Genomic DNA, 15,941 nt, shown 5'->3' on the forward strand with positions numbered 1-15,941 from the left:
TGCACAATTAGTTGTTGCTCATGAGTTGTGCCAATAAAACCTGCTTTGAATGTAAATGAAAGAGTTAAGAGGGTGCCGTTCATAGATGTTGAGTAAGAGTGCGGGTGAAAAAGCCAGGAAAGTATATACATTTAATTGGCTGACACCTGCTTCTACTTGGGCTTTAAATGTACACAGCAAAGAGAGCAGAGGGAGGGGGGAGAGGGCTCTTGCTTTGAATGCAGATGTAACACCCCCCTTTTTTATGCATAAAGGACGGGTGAACACAGACATCCACTGTTATCTCCTCCACAGTTTAGCAACCATCTCTTCGTCTCCTTTTCTCCTCAATTGTTTTTTTTGCACTCTCTAAAGCTGTTCATTCAATCCAAAATTGTTATTCATTTTCTCCTTTTTCAAATTCTTCTGCTGCATAATTGCACGGCTGCCATTCACTGACTTTTTGACGTTCATATTTTTTGGCCTATTATAAGCCCTAGTATAGGTGTTTTTTTTCTGTGTGATAGTGTATGTATGTGTGTGTGAGCCTGGCATGTCTGTATTTGTGAGCACCAAGCTTATTCAAGCACTGCAGAGAATATCTCCGGAATATGCTGCTTTTTTTTTCTTCTCTTCGTTCTGTGACAGTCACAAGTCTTTGATCCGCTCCTTCCTCCTCCTCCCCTCTCTCGTCTTACCTTCTTTCAAATTCCTCTCCGCAACTTGTCTTTGAGAGCAGGGTATAAGGCAAAGATACAGAATGCCATTTTTCCATTGTCAAAATGGCCCATTTATATGCCCAACATTTAAAGGATGATTATCTATTTTGAAATAATTACAACAACTTCACCTCACTTCCATTTCACTGCATCACATTAAAAAGAACTCAATTCAATAATTAAAACATCATCTCAAAGTATCTTTCACTATTCCTGTATCCTCTGCCAAATGTCTTTGGGTTTTTTGGTGGATAAAACTGCCTTTTAGTTTCAAACTTTATAGAAAAATCATGTTTAATGCACAAAAGCACAGTATGGGAAAAAGCATCATTTGTTTTAAATTCACCCTTTATCTAAAATCTACAATTTATGTCCATTTGAAGCCTATGTGGTCTGATTGTTTCATAGAGTCTGGGCTTTTCTGAAATTTTCAGCTTACATTTCAAATAAGCTAAACCTCTGAAATGGACAAAAGTGCAGTCATAAAAGTGTCCATTTAAAAGTGATTTCGAGTTTAACTCACAGCCATGTCTCTTCAATGGCTCGACACGCTGTGCTGTAGGCTTCTATCAGATGGTTTTTACACTGCTGTCAGTTTGTGGAGGAGTGAAACCTCTGACCCACCGCTGCTTTGCCACATTTTCTTCTTCTGCTGCCTTATACTCCTCATAATGAGCAAGGAAAACACACTAACCTTGATTTAACTGTGAGAGCCCTTCAAGGCGAGGAACCAGTGCCTTTGACCATCAACAGAGTTGAGTAAGATGGAGACCCCAGGGATCAGACTGGAGTGATCTGTCACGAGGGAAACAGGGATGTAACTTCGATTGCTCATTAGCCTTTTCCGAACTGATTAGATATGGGGTCCATACAGGGAACTCCCATAGGAGAACCAGTGTTTTTATACAGTGCTAGGCAGTCACTTTGTATTTTTATTGTACTGAGTCTGAGTTTTCTTCCCTCTTCGAACACAGAAACAGTTGTATTTTAGGCACTTTAGTGTCGTAAATATGTTTCCTAAAAGATTTTTACAAAGCCATCTCCTAAAATAGTCTACTTTAGACGAAGTGGAAACTTGCCTCTTTAAAACATGTAGGTCAGTTTGGTTTCCAAGAGCTAAATTGGTTTCCTGTTGATGGTAGAGAAGTCCATCTGTGTTTCAAAACTGCATAAATAACTGCCAATGAACAGGCCCCGAGTGTTTTTAGACTTTTTTTTTTTTTTTTTTAATTCTGTGAGTAAGTCACACTCACACTCACAACACACATCCCTGTGCTGCAGGTAAATAAATCTTAAAAGTCAATGAAATCATTCTTATTTCAAGGTTCAGATGTGGACTAACACCAGACTGAGACCCAGGATAAGGGAAAACCAGTACCACGTATTTTCTGTTTCATGTTTTTTGGAAATATTTGTGATTGGTTACAAAACCCATGTGCATCTGAGTAGCTATTTTTAGCCACTTTACACTGATGCGATTGTTTTGCCCATTCTTCTCTCTGAGCTCTATCACCAACTCGCCATTCAGATTTTTGCGGTCACATATAGTCAGAGGGTTCCACCTTTGTGTCCTCGACGATTGTAAACATGTTGTGCTTTAATTGTTGCTTAAAGTACAGCCAAAATCGTAGCAGGATGGCAGTGTGAAGACCCTAGCAACAGGGAGAGGATGAGGAAAAGCGTGAGAGAGGGAGGGGAGGGGGAAAGATGCAGAACATCAATAAATAATGGCCCCACTGAGGAGGTGGAAATATGGGCCTCGTTATCTTTGCGCCGACGCCTTCATTTGCATGTGAGAAAATTAGGCTGCTACCAACTCACACACACATACACTCGCACACACACACAAGATCTTGGACCCAAATGGGCTACAGTATGTATCCTATTTATAGACTCTGTCATGCTTTTATTTTTTCTTATTCTCTCTCACACATTAATACTTCTATTATTTCCCCTTTTTTTCCACCTCTTTGGATTTGTCACAGCAGCAGGTCGGGCCTGTAGAGGCCGCAGGAATTTTGTCGGATTAAAATAATGAAAGCAAATGTAAACCTTTACTATACAAGAGGGGTTTGCTGAGGACATATACAGTACAATTCATTTAAGTAATGGCATTTTATTACAGTACATACATCCATAGAAAAGCAGAGCACAAGGTTGGAGTACACACACTTAGTAACATCAGCTTTTAAATGTTTTTTATTCATTTATTTTATCCTTTCAGCCTATCTGTAGATTTAAATCAGCGTCAAATACATGTGTGCTGCCTAAAGCAGAAGGTGGATACATGTGGGATTAAATTATCTCTGCAAATTTTTGTGTGCATGCATGAGTAAAAACATCTATTATTAAAAGGACCCTATGAATTTAAAGAGGTCATATTATGCCCTTTTTGGGGTTCGTATATTTAATCCAATGGGCTTAGATCAGTGACCTCACACTGACAAGACGTCACACTGGCAAATTGTTTTCAAGGGGGGCTAGAACCGAGCGTTACATGCAGCTAACAGGAGGACGTAGGAGAAGCCACGTTTCTGCGGACTTTGAATTTTTGCAAATAGATGTGCCTAAACATGCACAGGACACTTGGAAAACACACTAAGGAGCATATAAAACCAGAAAAAGCATAATATGACCCCTTTAAAAGAAACTGAATGATCAGGCTCATCACTGTCTCAGTCCTGTGTCAGTCTGTATCTGACACTAACATAACGTGTACATAAAGACACACCAGGAGGGCTTTACAAACACTCCATCACCACTGCTCTGCTCAGCTATATACTCAAGGAGCCAGCCTAGTATCCGTACAGTCCCGTCTTCAAAGGTAGAGGTCGTTTTTTATTACACAAAGTTATGGGAAATAACTTGACAGCTGTGGCTTAGTGGTAGAGGCTCACCTCTCAACCGGAATGGTAGGGGGTTCGATCTCCAGCACCTTAAGCCACATATCAAAGTGTCCTTGGGCAAGTAGATGGATCTTTAACATATCATCCTTGGCATTTGACAAACAAAGAAATCAGGTTGTAAAATTAAGCTTCATGCAGCTCCGATCCATCTCCAAATTAATGTTATTCCGACCTGGAGAAAGTTATACACGCATTCATATCCACTCGCATCGATTATTGTAATTCACTTTATTTTGGTATCACTCAGTGATCTCTATCCCGCCTTCAACTCATACAAAATTCAGCAGCCAGAGTCCTAACACGGTCAAAAAGGAGAGATCGTATCACCCCAATTCTTGCCTCCTTACACTGGCTGCCGGTCAAGCTCAGGATTGATTTTAAAATACTTCTGACTGTGTTTAAGGCATTAAATGGACTTGCCCCCCCCCCCCCCGACTACCTCTCAGAACTCCTATCCCCATATAAACCGTTAAGAGATCTTAGGTCATCTGCACAAAACTTTCTGTCACTGCCTAAATCGAGGACAAGGTGTAATGGGGATCGGGCCTTTTCTATTGCAGGACCAAAACTATGGAACTCTTTGCCCCCAGACATCCGTCTCTCTCCCCACTATTGGTGTTTTTAAAACTCGCCTTAAAACATATTTTTACTCAATTGCTTTTAATGTTCAGTAACCTGTTTTTTTTTGGTTTTTATTTTTTATTGTTGTTATTCTTGTCTGTTACTTTTTAATGCTTTGTTTCTGCAATGTTCAGCACTTTGGATTAATCAATGTTGTGTTTAAAGTGCTATATAAATAAAGTTGATTTGATTTGATTTGATCCTCTGCCATCAGCGTGTGAATGTGACGTGATGTAAGGTCACGCTCACTAATCCGTTGGGCCCAACGCTTAAAAGCGCTTTGTCTAGTAAGAAGACTATAAAAACACAATACAAGCTCAAGTCTATTTACCTATTTCATCAATTTATTGTATCAACGTTATGGGCAGGAAAATCGATATAGTATCGTAAAAACTAACAGCACAATCGTTTTTTGAATCGATTTTTTCGCACAGCCCCAATGCACATGTGATTGTTTACATCTTTCCTCTACAAAACTACACATTTCTGGATCCAGCTGTTACTACACAGGGTTGCTTTAGTTCCCCTCCAGACTCCATCTGCATCAGGGATACATGAACAGTTTTGCACAATCTTTCCATGAATGGGTCTCATTGAGACTCATAGAAAATCCAACAATGTTGGTGTCCTTTAGGCAATGCAGCCTCTTTCAAAAAGCTTCTTTCTGGGTGAAAGAACTCTGTAAAGAACCATTTATAGTTGATGAAGAACACTTAAGCCTCTAAATGGTTCCTTCAGAGCTTTTTGCAAGAAGGAAGTGCTGCTATTTTTACTTCTCGTTTCTTTTGGCTTCTTAGTTCATGATGCTTTACGATCTGAGAACTAAATATTGTCCAACTAATGGTCCAGACATTTGTATTAGTGTGTATTCTGATGGTACAGCTGATCAGCTTTCGTTCCTTCCCAATTAGAGAATTTCTCTTCTCAGTATCTTTTCATGTGTATGACTTTTTACACTTTGATTAAACACAAAAACCTGTCTAAGACATATTCCCTAGATTTGTGGTGATTAGGAAGTTCGAGTAAAAGACTGACTACAGACTAATGAAAAAATATGTAATACTTGCACTTACATGTGAATAAAACCATTATAAGCCTGGAAAAAAGACTGTAGCATTACACCATCATGTAAATATAGAACAAATGGAAAAGAATTATGCAACACTAACAGCTAACAACAGCCACATTCAACTCTGATTTCCTGCATGCATGCATTTCTGCATGTTTTGCTGCAGCTGTGTGTCGATGTCTTTGTGTCTGTGTGAACGGCACATTGGCTCTGTTTCTCGTTATCAAGTCAAGTCAGCATGAATAAAAGCTGAGGGAGCGCAGTGATTTAGTAATTAATATTTTACTCTGTCTGCCACTCGGCTTAGAAACTGAGAACAAGTGGCTGAGGAACAGAGAGAGAGAAAAGGAGAGAGGGAGGATTAAGACAGTTCACACAAAGAGATGAAGAGTCAACTGTAGATAGACTGATTTTACATACAAGCCACTCAGAGAACAAGGATGGATAGTGAGGGAAATAACGTGTTGTGCATTGTGTAATCAGTGTTGTTTCAGAGGTATCCCTGCAGAAGGAATGAATTCTGTCCCTTGCTGAAGAGAGAAAGTGTGGTCTTGACAGATCCAACTGACTCTCCCTCTCCCTCGCCGACTCTCTCCCCCCTGCCTATGTCAGAGTGTTGTGACAGGCGAGTTGTCGGTGTTGTGGGAGTAGCAGCCTTAAAGTGCTCATTATCCTGTAAGGCTTCATTCTGGGGGGCAAACAAAGGCTGCTGTGAAATTGCAGCCTGTGCCTCCTCTCGGGTCATGCAGCATATTCCATGCAAACACATGGTCCATATCTGCTACCTTTCATGTTCCTGTACACGACCCAGACAAACACTGAGCTTGTGGATAAAATATTGACGCTGATAAACTCGCAGCACAGCTCGCTCACGCTAATTCAGCTGCTGACCTGTAGCTTAGATGTTAAAAGACACATGCGATAGCTGCTGTTTAAAAACCGACACTGACCGCAGTGTAAATTACCAACCTTTTACAAATAATATTGAAGGCTCAAGAAATACAGCTTCATTAATGTCATGTATCTTTTAAATCATTATTTTGAAGTGAGGCCTAACAGGGTGTGGAAATCATTTTACAAAAGGAGTTCAATTACATCAAAAAGCCATATTTTTTCCCGTTATGTAATTTTGGATAACGTTAGCAATATAGCTTCCGTATTTTCCAGAATGTTGTGGTATACGGGGGGTCTTTAAATACTACATCTGCTTAAACATGTTGGAAAGGTCAGAGTTTCCAATCCAGTTTCCAATTCTTTAAATGAAATATGTAACGCTCTGAAGGAAGAACATGTAGATAGTTTGGTGATGATGGTGCGTCAGAGTTTTACATTGTGTGTAGAAGAACAGTAAATCTGTCTCTGCTCCATCTATGGGTGGTGAAAGTGACCGCTGCGGGTCCTTCAGGCCTTGAAAGAGTGCCAGGTTTTAGGGGAGAAAAAAAACTTTATCAGGCAGGTAGTGCCAACTGTTCAGGCAGCTGTTTGTTCTTAGCACAATGTATTTGTACCAGAACGATCATCTTTGTACAAGTGTTTTTTTTTATGTTTCTCTGCGTCTGTCAGCAGTTTTCCTTTCAAATGAATGTAAGTCTTTATTAAATGTGTCCTCCTCAGGTAACAGGTTCTCCCTGACCTCCTTCGGGGCTCTTTACATCTCTGATGTTCAGAAGGAGGATGCCCTCTCCACATACCGGTGCATCACCAAACATAAGTACAGCGGCGAGACCCGCCAAAGCAATGGAGCCAGGCTCTCTGTCATGGGTAAGAAGCTTAGTTTAGTCAGTTTACACACGTTTTACGGATATTTGACACCAAAAAAATAACCCTAATTCTCTCCCCCCCCCCCCCCAGACCCCAACGAATCCTCACCCACCATCCTGGACAGTTTCCAAGCAGGGGAGGTGTACGCTGGCCAGAGTATCGAGCTCCCCTGCATAGCGGGAGGTTACCCCAGCCCAACTGTGCGCTGGCTGAAAGACGGTCGCCCTCTGCCCTCGGACGCCCGCTGGACACGGCGTTTGACAGGGCTGACCATCAGCGACCTGAGGCAGGAAGACAGCGGCAGCTACGCGTGTGAGGTCACCAACAGTTTTGGCTCCAAAGAGGTGTCTGGACAGCTTCACGTTATAGGTGTGTGAACACAAATACACACACACTTCTACACACACACACACACACACAACCTGACAGACTCCCACGCTGTCTTCTCTGTGAATCAGCCTGGCAGTCAGACACATTCAGCAGCTCCTCTGCTTTTTGGTTTGAGGCACACATATAAGTCGCACCTCGAGTGTGTCTGTAACAAACATATGTGTAAGCTGTGCAGTATGATGCCCCGTCATATCAGGTCTCAAACAGAGAGACAGGGCAATAATTCACTGAGACTGGATCCGTAACACAGCTGCCAGCAGCATTCACCATCACAGAGAGAGGGAGGGTGAGGAAGACGGAGATAAAGAAGAGGGTTCACGGAGGGGACGATCAGACATCCAGACAGTGCTGGAATGACATTATCTACTATGTACTAACAAGATGATAAAAGAGGCGGAGATAAATGTACATTGTGTAAGGTATACAAAGAAACAAAAAGCGGGAGGAGTCGAGACAGAGGGAGATAATGGAGAGGCGGTGGGCTTTGCCAGTGGGCACATCATGGCAGCACACTCTGTGACTCTGACAGGGTGAGAGGGGGTTGGGAGGCACAGAGATGCCCCCCAGCACACACCACCAGCTGCCTTATTGCTCACTGACATTTGCACACACACATATGTACATACACACACGCTCTCGCATTCACACAAACACGCAGACACACTCACACACACAAGTGGACAGAGATGTGAAGAGATATCTCCAGCTGCTTTTCTAATGAGTGCGTCGAACTGATTGAGTCACCATGGCTGATTGTGCTCTCTCTCTCTCTCTCTCTCTCTCTCTTTCCCTCTCTCTCTGTCTATCCTGTCTCTACGTATGTAAATGCTGATTGTATGCATGAACCCATGTGTCTCATTTTAAATCCAGCTGAATGATTTAAGAGACACAACAATTGGAATTTAATGAAAATAAGAAATAGATTTGAGTGACATTTTTTTTGTAAACAATATAAATCATTCATGTTTTGCAAATGTCATAACCTTATATAATATATAAATAAGGTGAGATTTAGCATTATTTATTTTAAGTATTTATTCATAAATCTCACAATAAAAATATTTTCATTAGGCTAATAAATACTTAAAGCCCAATTACTAGTTCAAAAATGACTTAACTCTTCGTTTTTTATAATATATTGTGAATCAAAACCAAAAAATTATTGAATTACATACAAAGTAGTAGATATCACGTTCACATTAAACCTTATGGAAAATATGAAGTAGTTTAGCTACAGTAAAACAATTTTATTAAAGCTGTACTAGCGATTTTTTTAATCATGCTACAAATTGCTTTTCAGTAAAACTGATTCAGAAGATTTAGATTAAATCAGTTTTCTCAAACATGTGCCCTTTTTTCCAGATCCGCTACTTGTGACCTTGTCCCCCAAGAATCTGAAAACTGGCATTAGCAGCACCCTGTTCTTCACCTGCACAGTGGAGGGCTCTCCAGAATACACCATCAACTGGTACAGCAACACTGAGCCCATTGTCCCTGACCAGCACATCTCCATCCAGGGACAACACAACGACACCCTGCAGATCACTGCAGCGCAGAAATTCCACTCTGGGGCCTACCAGTGCTTCGCCTCCCGAAAGGGTCACACTGCTCAGGACTTTTCCATTATTCTGTTAGAGGGTATGTGGACAGGGAATAGCAGGAAACTGCACAAGGGGAAATTTTGTGTAAAGAAAGAAAGAAAGAAAGAAATATAGCATTGTAGCAGCAAAATGACAGGAAAAGAGGTTCTTCATGTTTAAAGCCTCAAGTCTGCTTTCTATTTTTTTGATCTGTATACAGGTCCAAAGTGTCTCACCTCTCTGTCTTTATATATCTATTTTTCTCTCCCTATCTTTCTGTCTCCTCCTAGATGGTACTCCTCGTATTGTGTCTTCCTTCAGCGAGCGGGTGGTGAATCCTGGCGAGCCTTTCTCCCTCATGTGTGCTGCCAAAGGAGCCCCGCCGCCCTCCATCACCTGGACCCTGGACGACGAGCCTGTGGTACGAGACTCCACCTACAAGACCAGCCAGTACACCCTGTCGGACGGCCTGACCGTGTCCCACGTCAACGTCAGCAGCCCGCTCATTCGAGATGGGGGAGTGTATCGTTGCGTCGCACGCAACTCGGCCGGTAGCGCCGAGTACCAAGCGCGCATAAACGTAAGAGGTGCCTGTCTGCTTTTCAATATAAATGCACTCTACACCTGACTCTATACAAACACACAGGGGCTAGTGAGAGGAATATATTACTTTGCATTTCACATAGACTATCTATCTATCTATTGATCTATCTATCTATCTATCTGAAAAAAAATGAAAGCAGTAATTACAGAAGCAGCTAGACAAAAATGTATTATTTAAACCAACAAACTGCATAATTTTGGGAAATTTTACAATATTTTTTATACAAAAGCTCATAAAAATTAAAAAGAATTTCTATAATGGTGGATAAAATGCGGACAACAGTGCTGCTAATTGGATAAGCAATTTACTTGTAGCGTATGTATTCTTCTTACTGATTGGAGGTGCATTTTTTTGTCATTTTAGCCGTATTGAATGACTGATTGAAATGCTAAGATGTTTGTCATTAAAACAGCAAATTTTCCTTTCTGATTGCAGATAACAGCAGGGACAAATCAGTAAGCAAGTACTTTTAGTTTGAACTATTACTATGGCTAGCTGTGGTTAGCTCTTGAGCTAGCTGTCACGCCTTAACTGCTTTTGGAGGCATTACTTTCGCTTTTTGAGTTCACCGATAGCAGCGCTGCCTACCCACCTATCTGTCTCTTTACCCATCTACTGTATAGATACCTACCTGGCCACTTTTATTCATACCGATCTATCTTTCTGTCTATCCGAAGGGAACTGTAGAAAATTACACACAATCTCTTAGATACAAAGAACTCCTGATTAGACTTAAATCCACAAATATCCTCAATCACATTTAAATAAAGGGAGCCTAACTAACCTCCCTGTCCACCTGTCAACTTGCCCCAATCACTCTATCCCTCAACCTTTATCTCTTCACCTCCTGTCTCTGTGGCTGCTCCCTTACTCTGCCATGACCTCCTTCACCTCATCTGCCCCTCTCTTCGACCTCTGTGTTTCTCTCCGTCTCTTCCCTCCATCCCCTCTCTCTCTTCCCTGTGTCTCCAGGTCCACCCCGAATCAGACCCATGCGAGACATCACCGCAGTGGCGGGTAGGAATACCTACATAACATGCCGTGTGATTGGCTACCCATATTATTCCATCAAGTGGCTGAAGGACGGCATGCAGCTGCCTGATAATCATCGTCAAGTGCTGTTTGAGAATGGCACCCTGAGGCTGACCGACGTGCAGAAGGGCGCGGACGAGGGCACCTACTTGTGTAGCGTTCTGATCCAACCTCAGGTGTCAATCAACCAGACGGTCCATGTCACGGTCAAAGGTAAGATTGCAGAAAAGACTGGGCGTACTCCATAGGTAAATAATACCCATTAAATAAATCAGAGAGTAAGAGTGGAATAAAGATAAAATGAGTCGTCAACCTGATGTGATATCAACCTGATCTGATATGCTTGAGATTAACCATATTTTCCCAAAAAGACTTATTTTTGCTGTTTGTGGACATATGTTTGAGCACATTCATTTATAAATATACTGTATATATGAATATATATCTCAGTATATATAGCAAATCAGTATCGTGTATCCAGATTATCACTGTCAAATGGAGACACCAATATTCAAAGTTGTGCAGTGCAACTTTACAGCAATCCTTCAGGTCTAGGTTTATGGTGTTTTAGAACAGATTTATGTTTCAGTCTGCGCCTGTATTTTGTTGAGTCTGTGATTGGGGTAACGATGGTAGCAGGGCAGCTGCAGAGGTGTTTAAGGCTGTGTGCATGTGCCTGCGTGTGAGTGTGTCTCTGATTTAATTAGATGAATAATAATGAAGCCTAGATTAAATCCCCCAGATGTCTCAGCTGTAGTACCCCCACTCCAACCTCCATTGCTATGGCAACGGAATGACTTCTTCCTGCCAATTGGACTCTAACCAGAGCGGCTATTATGGGCTGCAGGAGATGGGGGCTGAGGGGGGGGGGGGGGGGGGGGGGGGGGGGGGGGGGGGGGGTGGGGGGGGGGGGGGGGGGGGGGGGGCGAGAAGAGAGGCCCACTGGCCATGACCCCTCTCTCTCTGTCAGCATTGCTCCAGATGGCCATTCTGCCACTCTTCCTCGTCTATCACTGCCTTTATTCAGCTAGCTTTCTGCACTCTTTCTCTCTCCCCCAGTGCCACCGCTCATCCAGCCCTTCGATATCCCCTCTACCTCAGTGGGGAAGCTCATGTACATCGCCTGTGTGGTGTCATCTGGGGACATGCCCATACGCATCACCTGGCACAAAGACGGCCAGCTCATCGTGCCAGGCTCAGCATCTGGCGTGGCAATAGAGACCAAAGAGTTCATGAGCTCCCTACAAATCTCCAAGGTGACACTGAAACACAACGGAAACTACACCTGCATCGCCAGCAACGCCGCCGCCACTGTCAGCTGGGAGAGACAGTTGATTGTTACTGGTGAGGGCTTGAGCAGAAAGAGAGCAGCATAATGATGAATATGGGTCAGATGAGCTGCGATATCTAATGTGCAGAGGGAGCTTGGGTCCCATTTTCAAAAATTTCTTTGGAAGAATTCCTTTTAATTCATTTATGTTAACCTCATGTTTTTGTTTCTCAGTGCCACCCCGCTTTGTGGTGCAGCCTAACAATCAGGATTGTATCTACGGCAAAGCTGGAGTTCTCAACTGCTCTGTGGAGGGTTACCCACCTCCAAAAGTCATGTGGAAGCATGCCAAAGGTAATTCAGCTCGTCATCACAGGAAAAACCTTAATAACAAGATGATGTAAACAATGAAAAAAGGAGGCAGTAATAAACATTCACTTCATGTCATGTTTTGCAGGTGTGGGAAACCCTCAGCAGTACCACCCAGTCCCACTAACAGGCCGAATCCAGATAATGTCAAATGGCTCTCTGCTCATCCGGCACGTGCTTGAGGACGACCGAGGGTACTACCTCTGCCAGGCCTCCAACGGAGTGGGCTCAGACATCAGTAAAAGCATGATCCTCACTGTCAAGAGTAAGTGTCAATCATTCTTGCTTTATCTTGAACACACTCCCTCTAATTTCACATGTCCTGCATCACATAAACAGGCAACTGCACACACAGACATGGCTTTTTCTAGGAGAATCTGCCCTTCTAAGATGCACTTTTGCCCAAGGCTAGTGTGGCATTTACTGAGCTAACAAAACCTCTGTCCTGCACATCCTGAAATGGGGGTATCTTTCCTATTGATTGAAGTGTTCTGGCTGCTGGTTGGTGTGCTACTGAATGTTTGGTTGGGAAAGGCGCTGATGAATTAGTAATGAAAACAAAACCGCAGGAACCCCTTCAATCAATAATCTATGTCTGGGGAAAGGAGGTGGAAAAGATTCAGGAGTAGAAGATGAAGGCATACAGTGAGAAGGGAGGACCAGCAGGGCTTGAAGCGTGAAATGAAAATGGAGAACGATGGGCAGAAATAGAGATGTCGTAACATCTGTAATATATCCATGATTCCCATACTATATCCCTGTTCCGGTGTCTCATTACTCTAATACTATTAGCCACACTGACACGTGTCTGTAATTCCCCCTCAGTTCCTGCCATGATCACCAGCCACCCAAACACCACAATGGCAAGGAAAGGCCAAACCAAGGAGCTGAACTGCACAGCGAGGGGGGAGCAGCCCATCATCATCCGCTGGGAGAGAGGAGACACAGTCATCGACGCAGAGAGAAACCCCCGCTACTCCATCACCATCAACAAGAAGGGCGATGAGGTCATCTCCACCCTTAAGGTCAGACAGGTTACAACATGGAGGAGACCTTTACATTTACAAAATGCTCTCACAACTGAAGGGGATTGTTTAATGCAGTGAAATGACTATTACTACTAAAGGTTCAGTCACTCATTTAGCTTCGTAAAATAGTTTGACTTTATTGATAAGAAATTAGGAAGATTGATAGGACTCTTCTGTCAATTCAGCTTGAGCAAGTAGTCAGTTAGCTTAGCTTCACATGAAGAGGCAATAGCTAACCTGGCTCTGTCTGAATGTAACAAAATCAGTCTACCAGCATCACTTCAACTTTCTTAAGTATTTCAAATCATAAATCTTGATTTCTTGTGATCTTTAAGTTCTGGATAGAGCATCTTCTTTTGTTTGAACAGAGCTGTGATGGCTTTTTATTTTTCATATTTATAGAAAAGTATAGAGTATAGAAAAGAGCATGGTATAGATATTATCATCATTTCCGCTTAATTGTTATGGAATAACCTAAAATTTCAAGACTTCATGTTTAGTAACTTCATTGGGAAATGTAGAAAAGAGGTGGAATTACCTGACCTCACACATTTTTGGAGATGTGTGTTATTGCTGCTGTCGGATGTGCATCATGTAGCACATTTACCAATTATTCTGATTGTGTTGATGTTTACAGCTGAACCCAGCAGAGCGAGGAGATTCTGTCTTCTTCTCGTGCCATGCCATCAACTCCTATGGAGAGGGACGAGGGCTCATCCAACTCACTGTGCAAGGTATCTGTACCCACTACATGACACATTCCAGACAACTTACAACTTACTGAAAATGGTGCTAAATGGTACATGTGATTATCCAAATTGCTCAGTGGCAGAATCAGATCTCCAGAACTATAGAGTTAAACCTTGTTGGTGCAGCACTTTCAACTCTTCTTTTTTAATCTTTTTTTATCTCACACAAACAGAACCACCAGATCCCCCTGAACTAGAAGTGAGGGAGGTTAAGGACAGGAGCATGAACCTCCGGTGGATCCAGAGGTTTGATGGGAACAGCATCATCACCAGCTATGACATTGAGTACAAAAACAAATCAGGTGGGTTCCTTAAATTTAAGCATGCCATTTAAATTAAAGAAATTGAGATACATGCCTTTTAAGTCTCTAAAACAAAAATTGTTCTTGACAGACTCCTGGGATCATATGTACACAACCAGGAACATCTCACCCACCAACAACCAGGCCAACATCGTAGAGCTGCACCCAGCCTGTGTTTACAGCATCCGCATGTATTCTTACAACAAGATTGGCCGCAGCCTTCCGAGCAAAGAACTCACAATCAGTACCGAGGAAGCACGTAAGTGATTGTTGTCTCTCCAGAAAGCTCTCTGTTTCTGCCTTATTTTTCTCCGTCTTAAAAGAAGACTAAGAACGTTGACTTTAACACTTGTTTTTCATCAAAAGCACCCGACGGACCACCGATGGATGTAATCCTCCAACCAATGACGTCTCAGAGCATACGGGTTACATGGAGGGTAAAGTCACTGCTTTATAAATAATCATGCACAACATTAAAACATTACTACTCTTACCTTAAGAAACCTTGCCTATCTCTTTGTCCTGGAAATTGACTTGTCTTAATATCTGAAGTTTAGTAAGGCTTAGGCAAACCTAAATGTGTTATTTATTAATATGCTGCCTCACGAATGCCTTAATAATTAATGATTGAGGGCGGCAGGAGAGGATTTCAGAATTAGCAAATAGATGTGACATTATCAGTTCAAGGAATGTAAATATTGTCAACCCCTCATAACATTCCTGAAGAAAAAAAAAGGAAAATTATTATTATGAGCATTATTAAATATTCTGCATTCAGGAAACCCTTTAGTTCTATTTAATTTTCTGTCGTTATTGCTGCACCATGCACTTAAATATAAATTGCTTTCCTCCAATTTCTTTCAGGCTCCAAAGAAGGAGCTGCAGAACGGGGTGATCAGAGGCTACCAAATCGGCTATAGGGAGAACGGTCCAGGCAGCAACGGCCAGTACAGCATAGTGGAGATGAAAGCTACAGGAGACAGTGAAGTGTACACCTTGGACAATCTTAAGAAGTTTGCCCAGTACGGGGTTGTGGTCCAGGCCTTCAACAGAGCTGGCACGGGTCCATCCAGTACTGAGATCAACGCCACCACATTGGAAGATGGTAAGAGAACAAAGAGAGCAGGATGGAAAAAAATGTAAAGATAGTGGCATGAAGTAAAAGGGGCATAGGCGCAACTGAGACAGTGACTAAAGAAAATGAAAAAGAACTAATGAAAGAAAGGAAGGACACAAATTAAAAGATTAGTAAACCTCGTTGATTGCTAATAGAGAAGAGTCAAATGCAGCAACAGATGTCAGACGTATAAGTTTACATAGTTAACATACATTAAAAATAACACGCAAAATGGTAGAAATGGATCTGCAGCACATACTCCCATCCTTCTTTCCCCTTTAATTAGCGCCCTCATTAGGCTGGTAGAGAGTGATAGAGGAACAAGGAACCCTATTACTCTCTACATGTCTTCCCACTCTGCCTCCTTTCATTCTTTCTGCCCTGAATCGTCCTCTTTCTCCCATTGGTTTTGCTCTCTTCTTCCTCGCCATCCTCTGTCCATACA

General features: G+C 42.3%; 1 protein-coding gene across 2 annotated transcripts in view; it reads left to right on the forward strand.

Moving 5' to 3' along the window:
• LOC109981462 (cell adhesion molecule DSCAML1) overlaps positions 1-15,941 on the forward strand; it is a 56,220-nt gene that overhangs the window by 24,535 nt on the left and 15,744 nt on the right. For both annotated transcript variants that reach the window (XM_065962693.1, XM_020630261.2), the window contains exons 4-17: positions 6,909-7,055; positions 7,146-7,424; positions 8,808-9,083; positions 9,316-9,612; positions 10,602-10,874; positions 11,721-12,005; positions 12,166-12,285; positions 12,389-12,565; positions 13,126-13,325; positions 13,966-14,062; positions 14,251-14,379; positions 14,471-14,638; positions 14,746-14,816; positions 15,244-15,484. In XM_065962693.1, coding sequence (XP_065818765.1) covers positions 6,909-7,055; positions 7,146-7,424; positions 8,808-9,083; positions 9,316-9,612; positions 10,602-10,874; positions 11,721-12,005; positions 12,166-12,285; positions 12,389-12,565; positions 13,126-13,325; positions 13,966-14,062; positions 14,251-14,379; positions 14,471-14,638; positions 14,746-14,816; positions 15,244-15,484 — 2,760 coding nt within the window. The remainder of the gene's footprint in view (positions 1-6,908; positions 7,056-7,145; positions 7,425-8,807; positions 9,084-9,315; positions 9,613-10,601; positions 10,875-11,720; positions 12,006-12,165; positions 12,286-12,388; positions 12,566-13,125; positions 13,326-13,965; positions 14,063-14,250; positions 14,380-14,470; positions 14,639-14,745; positions 14,817-15,243; positions 15,485-15,941) is intronic.

The sequence above is a fragment of the Labrus bergylta genome, chromosome 14 (genome assembly GCF_963930695.1).
Source record: "Labrus bergylta chromosome 14, fLabBer1.1, whole genome shotgun sequence".
NCBI lineage: Eukaryota > Metazoa > Chordata > Actinopteri > Labriformes > Labridae > Labrus > Labrus bergylta.